Consider the following 22781-nt stretch of genomic DNA (forward strand, 5'->3'; position numbering starts at 1 on the left):
CATCTGAAAAAGCGACCTCGGTCTACTCTCTGTGTGCTTGGAGAAAATTGCTTCATAAGATGTGGACTCTGTCCTTATTGGGAGGGATGACTGGGTTCCTCTCCTCCTAAAGCACCAGATGAACTATATGTTGAACTGAACATTTTATTTACAGATAATTTAGGAACAAGGAGTAGAGTGCACCTTGTATACCCAGCCAGTGTTCCTCTTTTGTATTATATTATTAAGAAACTCTAGTGGTCCCTTTAGGTTTTTGTGATGGGGCATCAACTAGTCAGTTTGTTAAAGTTCAGATACTACCTCTACCTTGTAAATTAGACTCAGTATATGCGTTTGTTGACCTAACTGTATTCCAATTTTTGGTTTGTGGCATTTTAGAAAGAACATGGAGTCTATATACCGTAGGCTCTCATAATGAGACAGTGTTGTTAACCAATCTTACTTGCACATTCATTTCTTTTACTTTGTTTTTGATAAAAGATTTAAATAGCTGCTTTTTGCCCACAAAGTTAAAACGTGCATGCACATAGCCTTTCTTAAAGAGACACCGGCCCTTTATCTAAAGTATCAGCAGTGCAGTATTTTGTAGAGGGTCCAGCCCTTGCAACATAGACCTCTTCTGACTCATTTTCGGTATGTTCTTTTTTTGAGCGCCTAGCTTAAATCTAATGGTGTCAGTTGTGGGCAAGGGGGTCTTATTCCCCATCTCCCATGTTGTCGCTTAACGTGTTGCCTCCTTATTAGATTTTCTAGCATGACAGCTTGGGGAAGCAAAAAAAAAAGTGGCCCAGCTATTACCAAATGAGTCTCTTACATTTTTTTTTTACCATTGCTACACTACCACCTATTGTTTGTACTGCTCACTCAAGCCCTGCCCAAGAACTCCTCCCCTCTCCTACTTAATTTCAGCTTCAGCGTTGTATTTATGCTATCATGTGCGCATGCTCTTCTACTTGCTGGGTGGCTTAGATCATCTTGCGTGATTGTTGAACGTTGTTGCTTCTGTGGTATCCTGCTTTTAACAAGTTAGTCTTGATTATCCACATAGTTCCACGCCACACAATTCAACTCCATACATTTGCAATCCACACCACAAAATTCTGCACTAAACAAAATAATTCAATTCAACACAACTACACAAGACACCACATACATCCAATCCACACCACAAAATTACACATCATGCCACAAAATTCGACAGCACAACACACAATGAAACTCCACAACATACCACTCCACAACACAAAATACCACGTCACATAATTCCACCACACAGATCCACTCCACTCCACACCACACAATTCCACAGCTAACAATTCAAATCCAACACACATACTTCAACTACACACCACATACATACACTTCATAACACACTGGTAAAACACATTGTCATTTACAACTCCAATACCGCTAACTCAAGCAAATGCAAGTACATAATGTCTTCTTGGCTAACTTTTTTATTTTAACTTTTCAACATGTTTCACAGCAGCCACAGTACTCTACAACATACTTACAGACATGGGCAAAGCAAATAGCTCTGGTTAGACACTTATAAGATCCCCAAGGCGAGACCTATTGGCTATTTCAATGCTTTTTCTTAAATTGGAGCAGCTTTTAGTCTGTTTTGATAGATAAGAGATGTTGGTCCAGATCCTGGCACGTAGAAGGAAAAGGCCTGCTCAAGTTATTTTTTCTTTTTATTTACCATTTTTATTCTGCAGTCTGATGATGTTCAAGCTGCATCTGTGCCGAGAATCACTATAATTGGTGAGCTTCCAGATAAACCGGGTTGCTGGTGGTGATGGCTTCTGCTTTACTTAGTAGATTTTTGCATTAGTCAAGAATAACTGTTCAGCAGTAGTTAAGATGAAAAAGTTCACTGATATTTACAGTTAACATTTGCTTTTTAAAATCTTGATATAATTTTATTGGAATGTGTATGTTCGAGGCATATGAGCTGCAGATCACACACTATTCATAGATCGCCATCTGGTGTTGAGCCCTGATGTTTTCAGTTTGTTATTGTCTTGGAACAAGTCTTCGGAAGTCACGAGATAGGTGACTCCTCCTTTGGACAATAGTGCGCATGGGCATCGACTCCATCTTCCGATTGTGTTTTTCCGCCATCGGGCTCGGATGTGTTCGGCGCGCTCCAGAATGGTATAGTTATCGTTCTACCTTTCGAGGCGCAATCCTTTACCCTTTCTTCGGTATTGTATTCAACGCACATCTCTACAAACTTGAATTCTTCAGTTCCGGTCGTCGACACAGGCCTTCGGGCCTTTCTGCGCAATCAGGCCCTTTGGCTCATGGAAAGGACTCCTTTTAAAAAGTGTCCTCAATGTGGATCCAAGTTTCCACACACCGATCTTCATGAGGTGTATAACCTCTGCCTTTCACCAGACCACAAGGCCAAAGACTGTCCAGCTTGTGCATCTCTCCTCTCAAAGAAGACAATACGGGATCGTCGGGCTTGAAGAAGCCTGGCTTGATCATCAACATCGAATCCGGACGATATCTTCGAAGAAGGCATCAATGTGCAGGAGCACATCGAAGAGGGCAGCATTGACGACTCCGATATCGAAGACATTACTCCAGGGCAGCAGGTCGTAAGTACTGAGGTCGACCCATTCCACCCCACCTATCCATAAAAAGGCTTCAGTAACACCTTCACCTTCGGGTATGGGTGCACACCGGGACAAAACTTCCCGCGCTCTGCCTTCGGGCCCGCAAAGAAGTCCACACATAAGCCTTCAGGCCACTCTGGATTGAGCCAGCCTACCGTCTGTACCAAAACCCCATCTCCGGCACCGACAACAAAAGACAAACCCAAAGACAAACCACTGTCTTCGTCCGCAACGAAGCCTGGTTCCACAACAGCGCACTCTGCACCGAAATCCACTGACACTGAACCTTTGGATCCGAAAAAATCGTCGGAACCAAGGAAACAACATGTTCCGAAGACCTGGCACAGAACCTTCAGATCCGAAAAAATCATCGGGACCAAACAAACAACCGGTTCCAAAGACCCAAATGAAACCTTCGGAACCCAAGAAAACTCCGGATTCCAAACCTAAGGAGCATAAAAACAACTCCAAAAGTGCCACACAAACACTGACCCGAAAAAAATCAACACCGAAGCAACACACTCCAGAAGAGGATCTTTTTCGACCTGATCCAACACAAAAAACACTTGAAATAGACCCAAAGACAGGTCACCTTATAGTTAATCCTTCCAACAAAAGGAAAATGGACAAACCTGCACCAGCTCTACTCCCTTTAAAGAAAAGGGTCATTGCCACTTCTCCTTTAAGGATTCCTTCTCGACTTCCTCCGCCACACCACATCTCTCCCATCCCATCTCCAGTACCCTCACAATCTCCTCCACGTCAGGATGATGAGGACCTCTCTGGGGAGGAAGGGAATGATGAACCTTTAGGGGAACCTAGTCATCCTTGTATCCTAAATGACTCATGGTACAATTATGGCACACCAGATGTTCCTGACACACCACAAGATATCTACCCATCTAGACCATCCCCTCCAGAGGACACTATAGGTTTCACTCAGCTTATACACAGAGCTGCAGAATACCACAATGTGAATTTACCCAGACCCTATAAAAGAAGATTTGCTCATGGACATGAGCTATTAATACCAGTGTTCTTTTGCACACACATGCCTAGCTATGAATTTCGGGGCTCAAACTACCATACTGAACCAACCCTTTGACCAGGAACATTTATTTGGGCCTACTGTAGATTTATCTTTAGAGAAGATGAAAAAAGACACAGATACTTCCAAAATCAATGGGAGCTTTGCAATCGCAAGCTCCCAGAAGTTATTTTTGTCGCTCCTCCTATAGGGGTGCCTCTAGAGGCTTTACCACTGATAACTCCTCCACCTCCGATAAGAGTCCCACACAGAACTCCTGTACCAGAGGTTGTTACAGAGGAGGCTACAGGAGCAATAAGAGCAAAGGTAGAGACAAAACTACCAATACTCACACTGCCTCCACCTCCAAACAGTGACCTCCCATCACTCCCCCCGGACCATTATACTCCTGTCGGGGGGAAGATTGCTACAGTTCCTACCTGTCTGGAACACCATCACCGCGGACAGGTGGGTGAGACAAATCATCCAATCCGCAGATTTTGGCTAAGTGAATGCAGCCCCTAATTCTAGGTCCCGAGTGCCTTTATGTGATATTGAAATGGGGTTGATGATTTGCAGAGCACGATTCATACTGTTTGAAGCTCGACAAATGGTTTACAGAGTCTGGCGGAGGGTGTGCAGAAAGCAGCGGGATTTGGTGAGCATAGCGGAGGTGCAGAAAGCAGCGGGATTTGGTGAGCATAGCTGAGGTGCAGAATGCAGGGGGATTTGGTGAGCATAGCTGAGGTGTGCAGTAAGCAACCTGATTTGGTGACCATAGCTGAGGTGCAGAGAAGCAGCGGGATTTGGTGAGCATACCTGGGGTGCAGAATGCAGCGGGATTTGGTGAGCATAGCTGAGTTGCATATTGCAGCAGGATTTGGTGAGCATACCTGGGGTGCAGAATGCAGCGGTATTTGGTGAGCGTAGCTAAGGTGTGCAAAATGCAACGAGATTTGGTGAGCATAGCTGATTTGCAGAATGCAGCGGGATTTAGTGAGCATAGCTGAGGTGCAGAATGCAGCAGGTTTTGGTGAGCATAGCTGAGATGCAGAATGCAGCGGGATTTGGTGAGCACTGAGGTACAGTGTGTGGTTAAGGGTGAGTCTAGAATTTCCAAGGTTGTATAGAGTGATTGGGAGCATGTCCGAGCGGCCAGTGGTGAGCTGATATGTGGCTGCTGATGGAGGCACAATGGGACGAAGACGTACAAAGTTTATTAAGGGGATTTGGATTCTCGCTGATGGTGTTTAGAGTGCACTTTAGCATTGCATATCATGGCTGATTGTAAGTCAAGGTATGCAGACTTGTGTTGTGAGCTTGTGACATATGTGCAAAGTGTGTGCAACGCAAGTGTTGTTTAGTGGGTGAAGTGTTGATCTCAAATTATGGCAGGGGGTATTTTTCAGTGTGTACTTGTCTAGAGCTCACTGTTGTCATTGTTGCTTGAACCAAGAAAAAAGTATAAAGACTGAACCATCGCTGATCACGTCATGTAGCCTATTTTGCAAATTTTTAACCATTTTGATCAGCAGCTGTGCTGCACTCTAACATGATTAGAATACATTGACAAAACCAGTAGCTTGCATAGGTGAGTGAGACCTGTTGGTTTTGCCAATGCTTATTTTTAATTCCATTGGGAGAAGTAGCCGAAGCAGGTGGGACCTGTAGCAGGACAGCAAGTTAATGTTTTTTTTTCTTTTTACAAATTTTATTAAGACGTCATCAGATCAAACGGTAATGCAAGTTTTCATTTTGAAATGTTTTAGAGGCTCCTTAAACAATTGCCGTCTTACTATGTATTATCTGTGAACTCTGATAAAGTAAATGAAACACTCTAAGCACAGAAGTCAGTCTCTGTCACTATTTTTTTTGATATTTTATAGCATCTATCGGAATGCACACATGTCCAAATGCAAAATGAATGTCATTTATAAATCTGAACTATACCGTTATACATTTGTTTCCTAAGTGTCCATTATCCACAATCCATGTTGTTTTAAAAATGTTTTCTGTTATCTAAATGCACATTAGATTTTTCTTTCTTCCTCCAGCCCATTTCTGCCTCTGCTGCCTTCATATTAGGGGAAGTCTGTCGAGATAAATATGATGCCGTTTTGCCATTGGTACGACTGCTGCTACATTATCAAAAACTTCTTCCTTTTGTGACTGCGATTGCAGAGCTAGACCTGAAGGATACCCAGTAAGTGTCTAATCAAATGACAGGGTATGTGGGGCTGGACGTAATAGTATGCAGAAAGTAATTAAGGTTCGTGCATGCCTAGTAGCACAAATTAATTGGAAACACATGGCGAATGGATTATATTTCAAATAAAAATAATTGCACAGTACACAAAGATCTTGCTGTGAGTAGGTGTGACTTACTCTTATAGTGCTTTTGACTTCCCCCAGAACTGCAGGAGTAGAGCAGGAGTAAAACTTACTGCAGAAGTGCAGGAGTAAGTCAAGGGTAGTATAACAGTAAGTCATGGCAGATTCTATGCGAATCAGGCCCACAATGTTTAATTTATTTGCCAAAGGAACTGACCCCTGTTTCACAGTGCTTTGTCAAGACAGTGGGATTATCACAAATGTGTAAATCTATGCATAAGTGTTCAATAGAAGAAAGAAGCCAATTGAGAAAAAAGAGATCAAAGGGACATATGAAGAACCATAATGCTAATGTATGTTATGGTTCCTCCAAAAAGTTGTTTTGAAAAGAAAATCTACTGGTCTTTAACTCTCAGGAATATGGCATGCTGAGGAACTTGCAAGTACTCTACTCATGTAGAGTGTCTCTCTGGGCATAGGTTGTTGATTACTGTGACTACAGCCAAGTTCAAGAAAGAAGAATATTTTTTCCAAAGATAATCTTCCAAATAGTATTGATTTAAAAAAACATTCAATTTGGAAAAAAAAACATTCAATCGCCGAGAGGGAGGCGATTCTCAGGAGCACGGTAAACCACTGACCTACATCAGAACCCAGCAGTGCAAGACCCACACCACTTTGAAGTTGCAAGTACTGTCAACACTCACAATCTTGTTAAACTCTTCATTAAAGAAGCTTAGTGCACTTTCACCCCCTCACATCCTCAACATTCTGCCCCTCTGGATTTTAACAGCCAACACATAGACAAGGTTCTTAAACCCAGAGAAGGCTTTCCCAACATCTAGAAGCCCTCATGACTATGCCTGCTCCTGAAACCAATCTTGATCCTCTTGCCTGCCTTAGACTCTTCATGGCTTGCACAGTTATTTTTCACATGATATAAAGATCTCTTGGCATCAGCAATATTCACATTAAAGACATCACAGGTTTCATCAGCATCCTCTGCATTGTCCTCTTAAAAAGTATCTTTCTAGGGAATATAAACCTCCCAGGAGATGTGACCGCCCAAAAGGTGACTGATCATCTCAACACAGAAAACTAGAGCATCATAGCAATTCTTCATACACTTCAGTATCTTTTAGTGCAACAATTGGTGACAATGGTCATATGAGTCTACTTTTACTTAGACATACCTACCTTCTAAAGTTAAGTGCAATGTTATTAAACAAGTACCTGCGTCCGATTATTTATAAGACTCTGTGGTATTAAAAAAAAATTGGAACTTGATAGCACTGAAGATAAAAATAGTACTATGATCTAAACAATATAATGTAAATGATGTTAGTACCACTGTTTCTTTTCGCTTTAGGGAAGCAAACACAATATTTAGAGGAAATTCTTTGACTACACGATGCCTAGATGAAACAATGAAAATTGCTGGAAAGCACTATCTAAAAATAACTTTAAAGAATGTTATTGATGAGGTAAGCTACATTTCCACGTATGGCCTCAGTGAGTATAAATGTTGTACAGAACTATCACTCTGTCTTGGTTCGACGAATAAAAAATGAAGTGTCCCATTATGATACATTTTGCTTGTTTGTGTAGGTCCTCGTATTTTCAAATATCACACTTCAGGTGGTCAATAGTACTTAAAATCTAGACTTACATCGCATGCACCCTACCCTCAGTATTGTATGACCCTAACCCATCATTGTATGACCCTAACCCTTAAGCCTTTCCAGGCTCTCCTGCCACCGCCTACCAACATTAGCCATCTGGCTAGACATCCACAGTGTTCATTAAGTGAATGTTCAGTAGTGAATTATCTTCGAGGCTGCAATTGAACACTGTGCTGTTCTGTCTGTTCTTTTGTTTTTTCATAGTTGTAATTTTTCTTGAAATGTTTACAGGTACTCCCATTATTCTTTCCCATTGTTAAAGTTTTGGGTTTCCGTGTTAGAACATTGAAACAAGTAGACGTACACAGGAACAAAGAGGTTCAGATTAGCTAAGCTCCTCAGTTGGAGAACAGAATGGTGACATATGTGTTTGTATAAGTGGGGTAAATAGAACCTCAGTAAGCCCTGCAGCCTGACTTTTTGTTCCTCCAGTATTAACTATGTCCTCTAAGGGAGCACTGTGAATAATTCCTCATCTGTGAGCCTGACCATGCTCCAGTTGGCACCCAAATGACAATTGAAGAAACACAAACCAGCAAAAAGCAATGTCTGTACCTTCTTTAAAGGAAAAATCAGTGGAAGAGAAACCTGGTGACTCCTATGTTGGTCTCCCTCTTATTTTTCTTTTGTGCCTAGCGCCTCTGGAGGCCAAGCTCTACTGTGTGTTGAACTATCCATGGTACTGTATACTGTATTGAGCGAGGAGATCTAGTGTACCAACCCCTCTTGTGTAGTGCATTGTTGCAGGGACACACCCCTCCTCCCCATCTCTCTGCTGCTAATGACATTGTACCCAGGACATTTATTATGGTGCTCATGTCTTACACCTACATATTGACCAACAGAGGGTCAACACAACATATACAAGTCTGGGCTTGTGTCAATTGACATGAAAGATCTATTATTGATTGAACACAGCACACGTGTCTTTGATTACTTAGTATAGTCTTAGTCATATATCCTAGTTATACACAAGATTGAGAATTGTAGTCTTGTATATGACTGTTATACAGAAATAAATACATAAACCGGAGATTGTGTGACAAGGTGTCACAACATGACACATCGTGAATAAATAGATCTAACAACCAAAAGCCACACTTGACCGTTATAGTGCAAAGGAAGAGTGTTCTGGAAGATTGTCTGTTTTTTCAATCTAGTCAGCTCAACTCAAAGCCCATTGCCTTAATAGCATGTTCCTCAGGCTTGTTGGCTGAGGGTATGGATCCTTAATATTAATACCGTAGATGCATTGATACTGTAAGTATGTGTTACTGTAAAATCATCACAGCGGGTCTTCCTCAGGACTATGTGTTAGCCTGTGTAATAAAGAAACATTCTGAGTCCAACTGTGTGTGGTGTATACTATGAGTGAATATCACAGGAGAGCAGAACTGAGGTTTAACTGGATAGAGAATGACCTGTTAATGGTCAATTGGAAAGGAGTATTCACTGACCTGCATAGGAAATTATTCAGGGTGAGACAAATATTACTTAATGATTAGAAAGGAAAAAGAAAAGCGCTAGTGAAAAGCGCTCTTACCTATCTGGGACTGCTTGAATCTAAGTCATGGAAGAACTAAGCAGTTTATTCGGAGTACAAAGTTCTAGAAAGGGCGTCCCATACGGATTACGTGTAGTGCCCTTAAATAAATTAGATTGTGTACATTCCCTGTCCCAGAAGTGGTATACAAATCCTAGACAAGGAAGCGCTGCTCACCATAAGATGCAGCAGTCAATATTCCTTATTTATAAATGAAGCCTGTGGTGAGTGCCAAGTTTCATCCCAAAGGGATTCTCTAGAGAATAGAAAAAAAATATATATATTTTTTTAGAAAAAGTAATGTTTAAGAAACAGTGAGGCCAAGCAAAGTGCCAAAAACAATCCAAATTAAATCTTGAAATCCCACAAACCTCACCCAATCGTCATGTGGATAGCCATTGGGTTCATGTTGTGGTCCCATTCTGAAGGAAGTAATTCTTGGTACTGAAACCCTGCTTTGGAAAGTTGTGTATCAAATGTGGACTGTTGAAACCCACTGTGATGATTGTGACTTTTGAAGGAAGGACCAGCGAGTACTCTGAACCTGACAAACTGGAGGACTTTTTGGACTCACTGAACTCATCATACATAGATACGCCCAAGGGTTGTAACGATTGCCCTGTGAAGTGACAGCGGGGTGCTCTTGCCTCGCCTTCACAGCTTGCACCCTGATACTTTTTCGTAGAGTGGGAGAAGCCAGAGTCGGAACAATGGTGAGGGCTTACATAGGATTGTTGAAGCGGTGTAAAGAGACAAAAACAAATCCTGCCTCCCCAGTTAAACCTTCCAGAAAATCTGAGAAGCCCAAGTGATGCTGAGTATTAAACACCTCTGCACCGGTACTTGTGCCGATGCAAGAGTGATACCCTTCAAGAGTTGAATGCTGTCTTTCTGTTTGTGTTTTTTTCTGTCCTGGCTACCATTTACTAATGCCTGCATCTTTATTTTGCTGTCCGTTTCAAATCTAGGATTGATGGTGAACATTAGAATTTCCACCTTACTGTTATGTTTTATTCCTTGCTATCTTTGGGCCCAGGGGATGCCAGGATATATAATGAGGGCTAGAGCTCTTAGCCCACAGCCACCCGTCGGATTCCGCGCGGGGCTCAGCCCCGTGAATTCTGCTTTCCCAGTGTGTGTGAGCATGGAGTCTAAGTTTATTTGCTGTCCCCCTCCAACCCCAGAGTTTCTTTTCATGCCACTTCCTACACTGTTCGCTAAGCCCCTGTCCACTAATTCTCTTCCTACTTCAAAGTCCTTTTGGCATCTATACTTGAACTCTTGCTCATTTCTACATGTACTGATTCCATCACGACAATGGCATGGATCCATTCTACTTGTAGACCGATGAACATTGTTTTTCTGATGTGAATGGTTTGACTTTTTTTAACTAAAAAGTTCTGTTAAGTCCTGTATCGCTAACGTTCAAAGAAGGTTGAACTCATTTTGTTAAAAGGAAAAAGGTCCTGTATTAACATTCAAAGAAGGTAGACATTGCACTCACCTAGGAGACATATCTGCCTGGTGCCTTGAGTCTGAGAATTTTAGGAGAGAGTTGAGTGGTGTAAATGGTCTCCCATTCTGGTGATCAAGAAAATCCCAGAAGAATTATTGAAAGATTGGTGTGACTTTGCTTGTTTGGAAGTCCCTTCCCAGTGAATTGATCAAGATGTGAATGAGCTGGCGGGTAAGCGTGTCTTCACAAAACCAAAACTATACCCTTAATGGTTATTCCGAGCTCTATTAGTTCCCCTAATATGAGCAAACAGTGCTTTTAATACAAGTCTAAGTTAAGTACGGATTTTGACATTACGGTTATTAGTTGAGGAGACTGGATCATTGCTTCGGGCCCCCCTCCTGAACAGGATGAGGTCACTTGCCCCTGATAGATTCATGTTACCAGACTTCAATGGATATGAGGAACTTTTGGATATATGGCACCTGCTGCACCACGCTACAGCTCTTACACTCTCTACTTGCCAGTACATTTCACATAATCACAAATTGACTACTTTCTGCTACTGGGTCCCCTGATGCTGAAAGCTGGATCAGTAAAATGTTTGACTTTTCCTTGATAACTGTGCTTGGGGCTAGGACACGTGAAATCTCCCCCCTTTAACTGGCACATTTTCTGTGCCAAAATAAAGACTACCGGAGCCTAAACGATCCCATAGATCGCGTATCTGAATTTTGAAAGAGGAGAATAATCAGTCTGACAACCCAGCAGTTATGTGCCGCAGACTAGGCTGCAACTGAGGGGGCCTGCAGATGCATGATTTAACTGCAATAAAGTGAAAAGCCAATCTCTGTTTAAAGCGGCTTTTAAGACCATTAACTACACATACTTAACAGAACACTAACTCCTTCACTGCAGCATCTACTAGAAGTAAAAATAATACACACACAACTCCATTTTCAGGGATCGAACGGAGCAGACCCTGACATAGCTGAGGCAGAGGCTCTATGAGAGTGCAGAGAAAACCGGGAGACATCAGGAATTCCATGCCAGCCAACAGGAGACAAAGATAGCAATCGGAGCTGTCTGATCCAACAGTGGGCCTGATGACTCAACCCATGTAAATCTCTAGAGCCTTTGCCACCTCCTAAGAGACGCTTTATAGTTCCTAACATTCACATACTGTGGTGACTGAGGAGACTTTTTTGGCCACACCTACACTGCCCTCATTCTGAAAGTGAGATGGGGCTCTTATGGTGGGTTAGATCAACCTTAAAGAGATCGCAAAGACCATATCCAGTTTCCAAATCTCTGGGAGAGGACGTCTTCCCCTAAGAAGTTTATAAGATTAATAAACTGCTCATTGCCCCCATGCTGTAGGCTGCATTCAAAGACCTGAAAACCCTCTGGTTCACTGGGGTCGTTCTCAATTTTGACTATTATATCACTCATCCTGAAAGAGGGGAATGACAAAAAGGTGGCCAGAATTCTTGCCTCAACTTACGCAAAGTGATATCCTCAGTCATACATTATTCAGTAGTCGGTTTTGTGCCCGGGATGCCTTTTAAAAGTCAACTAGTTATAATGGCAAGTTTGGTGGCAGAGTAAGCACTGCTTGGATGAAATTTTCTCTATCTTGTGGACGCTGAAAAAGCCTTTGGCCAGGTGGAGTGGGGCTACCTCGTTTTTACGCACGAGAGTGCCAGGTTTGATGTAAAGTCCATCTAAAAAGTCTCATGGCTCTATAATGACCCGTAGCCCCAGATTAGTTGCGTTGGGTTTCCGTCCTGACCAATTGAGATCAGCAGGCATTATGCCAGAGTTATCTGGCAATCTGAATGTTGCTGATCAACTCTGCATAAGATCTGGCCCTGGTTTTCCGGAGCAGAGCACATAAAGGTATGTCTTCTAGTCCATGGTACTCAGCTGCCCTCATAATAGAGAAAAACTCTGTAAGATACTGGAGCGTAAATGGAGGAAGGATTATAACTCAGCCGACAAAGAGACCTTTAAGCTTACACAAAGGGCATATTCTGGTTCTATAACCAAAGCGAAGCAAGCTTATTTGAGGGAACACATAGGAAAGACAGGAAGCTGATCGCAAGATTTTCTGTGGAGTCAAAAGCTTTGTGTCCCCAGTGGCCTGCACTTACACCAAGGCAGCCTGATCGACTTGTGTGAAATGATGGCAATATTTTTTACGTTCAAGATCTCTAGCATTCAAGCCACCCTAGTTACAGGATGGCTACGTGAGGATGTTGCTGAGATCCTATGGTTTACTAAGAAGATCACAATGGCTAGGATAAACCTGAGTAGTTCAGTTGTACTGCACGCTGAAGGTTCTTAAAGCCATCAAATCTGACTCTCCCAATGATCCTTGCTCCCCGAAATCGCTGGCTTGGGCTGCACGGACTATCAATCCAGCTGTAAACTGGATTGTAAATACCTGCTATCCCAGCCAATTACAGGCCAATTTCCTTGCTGCCAGTCTTCCCCAAAATATTGGAGAAGCAGCTGAATATACAACTGTCAAACTTCTTGGATGCTAATAAGTTGCTATATTCTAGCCAATCTGGCTTTAGAGCCCGCTATAGTACAGAAACCGCATTGGTGGAGGTATCAAAATATATCAAAGGAACCCTAGATTGGGAGGGGGCGGCCGTACTGATCATGCTGTACCTGTCACCGGCCTTCGATACCGTACCCCACATACTGCTGCTTGACCTCCTCCAGGGCGGGCATTGGACTGGCTAACATCATTTTTAGTAGACAGAAGCCAGTACGTTTGGATTCCCCCCTGTTCAGCCATCCCAAGGAAGGTGGATACAAGTGTTCCCCAAGGCTTGGCCCTAATTTCAACGGTTTTAAACTTAAATTATATCTTACTCCTGTGGCATTTCTAGCTGAAGAATTAGGAGCGAAGGTGTTATCCTATGCAGATGACATTCAATTGCTTTTCTCTTTGAGTAAGGGATCTGAGCTGAAGGGCACACAGATTAAAATCTGCCTTACCACAGTCTTCTACTGGCTAGCCAAAGCTCAACTCAAATGCAATATGGAAAAAACAGAAATTCTCTTCTTCGGGCCATTCCCACCAAACTTCGGGCTATTTGGCCAGATGATGCCTCCCCTCCTGGACCTCAAAAGGACTCTGTAAAAAACCTGAGAATATATGTAGTAACAAGGACCCCCTGACATATGAAATCTTCTAGGACGGGCTAAAACACAATGCAAGTATCATCCTAGACAGTAAGAATCGCTGTAGGTAGATGGAGAATGTGTTTTTCAAAAATGATATACACAAAATGTCAAGCAAGTAAGGGCAGTACAAAATGATCTATTTTATTTAAAGTTTAAAATATAGAAAGTAAAAACATGATGCGCAATCAACATATAGCATTCATTGTTGATAAAACAATTATCCCATTAAAAGAAGAATATATAGTACATAAGTGCAACAATTAATTAAAAAAGATTTTTCATATAACCCAATGATTAGCAGTGTGGCAGAATTTGTGTGTAATTCAACACAAGTTCTGCCACACTACTAATCATTGGATTATATAAAAAATCTTTTTTAATTAATTGTTGCACTTATGTACTATATATTCCTTTTTTAATAAGATAATTGTTTTATCAACAATGAATGCTATATGTTGATTGCGCATCATGTTTTTACTTTCTATATTTTAAACTTTGTATAAAATAGATAATTTTGTACTCCCCTTACTTGCTTGACATTTTGTGTATATAATTTTTGAAAAACACATTCTTTATCTACCTACAGCGATTCTTACTGTCTAGGATGATACTTACATTGTGAAAAACCTGAGAATAACCTTTGACAATCGACTGTCTTTCTGTTCTCACGTCAAAAAGCTGGTAGGTACATGTTTTGGAATTTTGAAGTCCCTTAAGACATTTCTGGCCCTGCTCTCCTTTTCAGCCAGGAAAGCAGTCATCCAGGCATTAGTTACATCTCGAGTAGATTATGGCAATGCACTATACCTGGGATTTCCTGAATACCTAATGGATAAATTGCAGTTGATCCGGAACGCGGCAGCTTTCCTTCTGCTAAATGTGCCAAAAAAGCAATACATCAGCCCACATTTGCAGGGACTTCACTGGTTACCCATCGGGGAGAGGGTCAAATTTAAGGCTCTGACACTGGTGCATGATGTCTTGTATTAGATGGGCCCTGAATACCTTAAATCTAGATTCAGATTTATAAAACCCTTCTTGACATTTACGATCTACCAGCAAACTTCTAGCTGTGATTCCAAAGTTCCAGCGTCAAAGATCTGGAGGTAGATCACTAACTTTCCTAACTTTTGCATGGAATCCGCACCCGTTGGAGCTATGCTCTGTTAATAACTCATTGCTGTTCAGAAAGAAACTGAAAACCTGGTTCTTTATGCAAGTCTAATATCCACCCAGCTGACCTCTCTATGTCGGGACACTCCTGTAGCCACGCAAACAATAAATTGCTTATCATATCCGGCGTACATGTCCGACTCCTTGTGGGAGACCACAGCCAAGGTTGGGATATTACTCCACAGATGTAGGGGCTGGGTAATTGTCCTTTGATGTCCTGGGCCCTGACTAACTATGGCTCAGTAAACTGGGCCAACTATATCCTTCAGACTTAAACCGCCGAAAGGAATCACTTTTGTAATTTGTGACAGTGGTAACGTAGATAGCAGTGGTGGCGAATCTCCTGGGCAATTGTTGGAAAGCAAATTTATGGATGCCCTTTGAGTGTATCTAGGAGAAACCTTTGTTAATGGACAAAGAAAGCCTAGCTCCACAGCCCATCACAGTTTCTTCTCTACCTGGTTTCTAAGGTACCAGCCAAGAAACCCCCTCTACTTGCTGTGGGAGCCATTCTATATCCATGGACAGGTCTATCAACTGATCTAGGAATAGGGTGTCAATGCCTACTCACCCCAAACTTGTATCTGACATTTTGGTGTGTGTGCTTTAAAGTGTAAAGTTTGGACTTTTTGCTCTGCTGTTGGAAGTTGAAACAGGCCTTTGTTGGATCTCACTCTGAGTGCCACCAATTGGCAGCTCCTATTCAGGAGCCATTGGCAAGCAGGGACTATTGTATTTTTGCTTCTGATGTCTCGGGGCTTGTCCTAGTATTACTTTAGAAACTTTGTACAACCCCTTCAGCACGTAGCACTAAGTGATATCAATGGCAAGCAGTCCTATACTTCTCAGGGAGGTTAGTGTAGGGGATACAACTATCCCAGCACTCAACAGATACGTAATAGCATACTAACTTGATTGTCCAGCCCAGTGTTTCTCTTCGCAAACGAGAATTACTTTATTACACAGTATAACTCTGCACTACAGAAAAAATATCAGGTACCCTGGGATGGAGCTACTAATTCATGATGAGGGTTCCAAATCTGCTCCCCACTTTAATCTTGTAGGCAATAGCAGGCATGCAGTCTTTCAGGAGGCCGGGATAATGGCATAACCTACCTGTCCTTTTCTATATCCCGGTGTCCGACGTTCAGTCTTCACTTCTCCGAGACTGCAGGAATGGGAAGCTATGCTCAACAGGTGGGAGTCAACTGCCTTACAAACAAAGAATTGGAAATAGCAGGCAAGTGAGGAGTAAATAAACAAACAACACCTTTCTTGCCTGCTATGAGACCCTCCTTTTATTGGCCCAGTGGCGAGCCACTGGAACAATACAAGGAGGTGGTCACATTCATCAAATTTCTCTGGCTTTTATTTTTTTTTGTTGCCAATGGCAAAATCCTGGAGGGCCTGGCTGACTAATATTATTGACTGTGGAAAGCAAGCCTCAGAACTGAACTTCTTCTCTACACCAAGCTAATTATGGTCAGACATTTTCACTCAAAGCCCTGCCAGAGTCCCATAAACCTTAAATTCCCTCATGGCCACATGCTACACATTTCTGCTTCCTTCATTGCTGAAATGGTTAGTTCCATTTTCAACTAGGGGAAAACTATGAAATGACCCAAAAGCGCCGTAAAATGAGATTGTGACAGTCTAACCTGGTACATTAGACTGTGCCACAATGCCTTTGGTTGCTGGTTGTCTACGTAACCTTTTTCAGAGCAGGTGGAAAAGTCATTAAAAACAAATGAGAATATTTTTCAAGCTTTTTAGAATAGAACAAGGCAACTTCTCCCTATTATGTTCTAGTGTCTGAAATAAGTAACTGGAGACCTTCCTCACTGCCCCAATTAAATGCAAGATCGTGATAACCTGTGTAGACATACAGCTTAGGGATTCTCCATTATAAATATAATTCCTACATATTTAGGCTTTGTCAGTAGGAAAGATGTAATCAATACTATGTATAATTGCTCCACAGTGTTTTGAGGTAAAAGATGCTGCGTACTTCCAGGCATTACAATATGAATGCTTTTCACATTTCCGAATACATTGGTGTTCCCAGCATGGCAAGAGTGCAAACCGCAATCTGCAATTGTCTGTTTTCAGTTATGTAGTATAAAAAGTGTTCTTCTAAATCCTTAATGTATTGTATGTCCTGAAAATGCTTTTCATGTGAATGTGAAACAAGCTTTGAATTTGTAATGATTGTTTACCTTGCATATCCGCACATTTTGCAATTTGGTGCAAGCTATTCCATAATTTCGTAAAGTTATGCTTAAGTATTTTATTACATTTTATTTTATTTTACTTTGGATTATCCATTTGTAAACGGGATAACACTATTCATTATCTATTAAATGATACTAATCAGGTATTTTGATGTTGCTGTTTCTATTTTTCTATATTCATAAAAATCCAAATATTTGTCTTCAGATCTGCGAATCTCCAAAACCTTGTGAAATTGATCCAGTAAGGTTAAAAGAAGGGGATAATGTAGACCTTCACAAGGTGGGTATTGAATTTAAACTCCATTTTTGTGTTCTTAGTATGTAACCGACAATGTGTGTTTGATATGCTACTCTAAATACATGTTTAGCGAGTCCTTACCATTAATAGTCTCATGGCTGTGGGTCTCATTCATCAAGCCATTTGTACACCTATGTTCCACTTAAGTGCACAAATTGGGTTGGTTATGAGAACAAATTCAAATTTGCAATGTAAAGAACCCGAATTTACCCTTGTAAATCGAGTTTCGCCCACATAATATTTCACCAGTTCGTAAAATTAAGTGGGAGTGCATCAGTTCTCAGGAGTTGGGGATAGAAATGGGCATTCCAGTGCATGAATGCCAGGCAAAATAGATAAACACCCGGTAGTATTCCCAGCATTTTTGCTAGACACATACACACTGTGGATACGATCATATGCCCATTCCAGAATGGGAATGGAGACCGCACATCCCCAGATTGGTGGGGGAGTGTAATCTAAGGATTTTCGCCTGAGAAAAAAATATTTGTTTTAAAATAGTAAGTTTGTTAGTAATAGGCTGTAGATTTTGTATGGGGAAACATACATATGTAAATTTGCTCATACAAAAATGTAATTTGTGAAAGAATTTCAGGAGTTCTCTTGGGAAAACTGCATCAATGATAGCAAGTTCTGAAAAAGCCAGAAAGTTAGTCCAGATGTAGGAGTCCACCTTTGGGAACTCAATGTCTCTTAACACCTTGAACGCTATGGGGATTTGTCTCCTGTGCTGGAACTTTACAAACACCATTATTCATGACGAGCTGGGCTCGTCATCAGCGTAGCAGGAGGCTACTGCATGACGAGCCCAGCTCGTCATGAGCGTGGAAGGGGTTAAAAGATTGTGACGAAGGGATAAAACAATTGCTGCTGTGCAAAACATCCCTAAATGAAATGAATCCTCTTCCCTCTTCATGCTTATTCATCAAATGGGAGAATGTGGCCAGGGGAAATATCAAAGTAGACTTCTTTCATTGTTTTTGAAACATTTTTGTGATGTTTAGAAAACAGAATCTCTAGATGAAAGATTTTTTGGGAAGACTGAGTTTAACTTTAAAAGACATTACTTTCTAACAGGATGGCGCAGTAGCATCCTTCATTCATCTGCTGGTGTGCCTCATCCAGGTGGGTTTAGGCATGCCTCATCCCGTTGTGCATTATTTGATCCGGGTTGTGGTCTTACTTAACCCCAACAGCAAACTGTGGAGTGGATTTAGTGTGCCTACTTCTCCCTTAGTTTGGCTGAGGGGAAAATGCAAGCCGGAAAGCCACATAGCAGGGTGAAAAAAATGTAACTAACAGTTGTTTGTAAATGTATCTCAACTCCTAAGTGGTTGATTGGATCTATTCACCTTCAGTCGAGCCAAGGATGGAGACAGCACAACATGGCTGCGAAAGGAGAGCACCTTTCTTGTCAGCGGGCTCCTGATGTCACTAAATCATGGTTGTTGCTTTTATTTGGGCTGGGCTTTAGTAGTCTTATATTCTCTAGTTGTTGGTCTGTAAATTACTCATCCACACTTTTTGGACCTTCTGATGAGTGCTGAATCCATAATCACTGGAATGAGCAGTTAACAGCCATTATTTTCCACAACCCCTCATATTGTGGTGGAAAAAAAATCAACAACTCATAAAACCTAGAAACGTGTGGTTAATAAGGCTAGTCACACCCATCCTCTAACTTCATCTCGTACACAAACAATGCAGCTGTCTCCTTTTACTTAATGCCCCTGTTTCACGCTTTAGTAAACATAGAATGAAGAAACATTACGGTATTTAATGCTGTTATTAAAAGATTTGATTGCTCAGAAAATCTCTGCATACCATACATATTGTTAGGTAATGTTACCCTTCTTTTCTCTGTAATAATAGGAACACGTGGTCCTACCCATCTGTTATGCTGCATTATTGTGATATTTTTTAATGTGAAATATGTTTCCCTGAATGCACCTATGGTTTATTCCATTTGCCATACTACCACATCATTTGCTTTTCTTTCGCCTCACAGTCTCTGAAGTGGATAAACAAGCCTATTTATGACATGCTATAATCCAAGTTTGAAATGATGACTATCATGTTCTGTGTTTTTCCCCAGGAAAATCTTCGCTACTATGTAGACAAAGTATTTGGTGCAATTGTACACTCAAGTATGAGCTGTCCCACTTTAATGTGTGATATTTTTTATTCTCTGAGACAAATGGCCTCCAGACGATTCCCTAGTAAGTGCATTTTAAAATTATTTAGCTTTTGCATTTTGTGTCTATTTGCCTGATGGCATTTACCTGTATTTGTTTGACTTCTCATATGAGAGGTCTAGCAAGTGCTCTTTACCAGCAGTTCTTCGGGTCATCTTACTTCATTAATATCTCACAACTCTGCCTGGATCTCCTTGTCCTTAAGGTTACCAGATGACTCCGTCATCAGATAAACCAGTGTAGGGCTTTCCTTTTTACAGATCACTGTTTTTAAATCATTTTACAGGAAAGCCCAGAGCTTGAAAATGTTATCCCATATGACAGGGATTTCTCTCATAATCTTAATTTTATGTACTTTATCTGCAAATGGCCTGCTGTGTAAGCTTTCCTATCAACTGGCAATGCAGTCACATAAAGCACTTGCTCTTCTCCCTGTTCTCCATTTTCCTTTGTTCATAATTTTAATTCTTTCTTAAATATATCATGTTTACTTTGGTGCAGCAGGTGGGAGAATAGAAAAGGGTAAGCGTTAATATGAAGTGACACTATTATGCAAGCCTTCGTTAATAAAATGATAATGTTAGTAACACACCTTTTTTCCTATTTAATGGTTCATCAAGTAGTGTATCCTGCTTCTAAGCTTTTAAATAATAGGTGGTGCTGTTACTGATATATACTTTTTTTTTTACAAAAAAAGATATATCATTATTAACCAATTATTTTAAAAGTTAAAAATAAGCTTCATTCAGACAAATTAACCTTTTATTAAAAATTACAAAATAAATAAAACGTATTCAACATGTGTCTAACAAAGTGTATTACTGATGAAATACAAATATTATTGTGGAAATGTGTTAATCATTGTTAATTAGCATTATTTATCAATTACATTAATATATGAAAATACTTTATTTAAAATGCATTTAATTTGAGGAGTTAAATTGCTGTAATATTGTATTTGATTAGTTTTACATTAAGAGAATAAACTTAAGATGAATTAACATTTGGATTTTACATTAAAATGTTTTTTAAACTTGCTTTCAAAGAATACTAAATGTTAATAGTTATTATTGCACTTTACAAAAGTAAGATCTCCACCTTCATGTGCAAAGGTACTAGCAGTAAATTTACGTTCGTAAACCCTGTAGCAGGCAGCTCCATTCATTGATTTTACCGGTGAAGACATGTTAGTCTACACTGGGAAATAGTGAATAAAAAAAATGTGAGGTTACTTCTAGATGTATTAGTAAATGTCAGTAAATATGCATGTCTTTTTTTACCTACAGAATAGGCCCCTTTGACTTTTATGCAAATCTGTTGGGGGGGGGGGGGGGGGGGGGGGGTCAAGAAATTTTTTAATTTGCTGCTAACCTCTATGAATCTGCATGCACTATTGCTGGCTAGTAGCAATTTAAGCACAGAATAGGGATTTCGAGTTTCACAGACGTGATTTAGATTGCAGGTATGTAAAAGGGCTGTTAAGTCTTTGACTTGCTAATATCTTTAGTTCAATTTCATTGATTTGTCAGAAATGTGGTTGACACTTAGCACGTTTATCATACTTATGATATTTTGAAATATTACATCACTCAAGACATGTTCTATAACATCATCAGTAATATCAATTCAACACCTGAAATGACATCATTGATGATAACACTTTGCATGGCGGGGATGCGAGTTACAGTTGCTTCAGTAAACTAGAACTGGTGAATTTCAGTGGTTTTGTGAGTTTAAATGTTTTGTTTATGGATTTATCCTCCGCTGTGAAGAGACGCACACTGCTACATTGGGTTCTAAAAGCCCGTTTTAATTGGTGCCTTGTGTTTCCTTGTGGCGCTCTAGGTGTGGGGAGATGCCTAGCTCCCGAGTCATACCACCTCATTTAATTTCTTTGTAGTGCACCAGGTACTGGTAGCTGCATGGCCCCCTTTCTCAGTTGGTGGCCATATCACGTGGTCTTCCAATGGTCTTTTAATATTATATATGCCATTGTTTCTTAAACCTCTTATTTTTACATTATATTTACTCCTGCTTACCTTGTTTTAACTTTTCTTTCACTTTTGGAGTGGAGAAACAGGGCTGTCAGTTTGTGTTGTCTGCCTCCCCTCCGTTCTCCTTTTCGGTGCTCAGCCACGATCTTAGAGGCGGGCTATAAAATGATGGCAGCTTTGCGAATTCAGCGGATTTCTCCTCCGTTGTGAAGAGACATGCACTGCTCGATTGAGCTCTGAAAGCACGTTTTAATTGCTGCCTTTTGTTTCCTTGTAGCGCTATAGGTGCAGGGAGGTGCCTGGCTCCTGAGTCATACCCCGACCACATTTCATTACCTTGTAGCACACTAGGTGCTGGGAGGTGCCTGGCTTCCTGTCCCAGTTGGCGGCCAGATTAGGTGATCTTCCACCGATCATTTAATATTATATTGCCATTGTTTCTAAAACGTATTATTTTTACGTTACATTTACTCCTGCTGACCTTGTTTTAACTTTTCTTTAACTTGTGGAGTGGAGAAATAGGGCTTTCAGTTTCTGTTGTTTGACTCTCCAACCCCCTCCCTCCCCGGTTCTTCTTTTCGGCTCTTAGCCACTCCCTTAGAGGCGGGCTATAAAATTATGGCAGCTGCGTGGCTGTACCCCTGGCGTGCCAGAGACCAGCCCGTCTGCACCATTCCACCCCTGGAGGGTGCCAGGGCCAGGCCCCCTGCCCGTTCCATTGCGGACCCAGCGCGATACTCTGCCTCTGAGATCCTGTCTCTTCGACCAACAGTGGCTAAGGAATGCCTCCATTCAATTGATCTTGGTTCTGAGGAAAAGGGCTGTGGTTAGTGCAACTTTTTCTTTAATACTTTACCACCATTGATAGGAGTTGCAGCGCCGAGCTCACTCGCAATGCTTGCTCCTGACCTGTAGGTCCCTTAGCAAGCATACATTCGGCACAGTATATGTGTGTAACATAATCCTGGTTCTTGATGGCTTTTGCGACCTGCCAGCCTTGCTGACAGGCCAGTGTTTTTTTAT

At 41.2% G+C, this 22781-nt stretch overlaps 2 protein-coding genes across 3 annotated transcripts in view; one reads left to right on the forward strand and one right to left on the reverse strand.

Moving 5' to 3' along the window:
* LOC144791664 (zinc finger MYM-type protein 1-like) overlaps nt 1-21981 on the reverse strand; it is a 30081-nt gene extending 8100 nt beyond the window's left edge. The window contains exon 1 of the mRNA XM_078666397.1: nt 21804-21981. The gene's annotated coding sequence lies outside the window, so the exon portion shown is untranslated. The remainder of the gene's footprint in view (nt 1-21803) is intronic.
* Nucleotides 1-22781, forward strand: part of RASA2 (RAS p21 protein activator 2) — a 555017-nt gene that overhangs the window by 395649 nt on the left and 136587 nt on the right. For both annotated transcript variants that reach the window (XM_078666395.1, XM_078666396.1), the window contains 4 exons: nt 5709-5857; nt 7355-7469; nt 17477-17551; nt 19665-19788. In XM_078666395.1, the coding sequence (XP_078522521.1) occupies nt 5709-5857; nt 7355-7469; nt 17477-17551; nt 19665-19788 (463 nt within the window). The remainder of the gene's footprint in view (nt 1-5708; nt 5858-7354; nt 7470-17476; nt 17552-19664; nt 19789-22781) is intronic.

Source organism: Lissotriton helveticus, chromosome 11 (genome assembly GCF_964261635.1).
Source record: "Lissotriton helveticus chromosome 11, aLisHel1.1, whole genome shotgun sequence".
NCBI classification, from domain to species: Eukaryota; Metazoa; Chordata; class Amphibia; order Caudata; family Salamandridae; genus Lissotriton; species Lissotriton helveticus.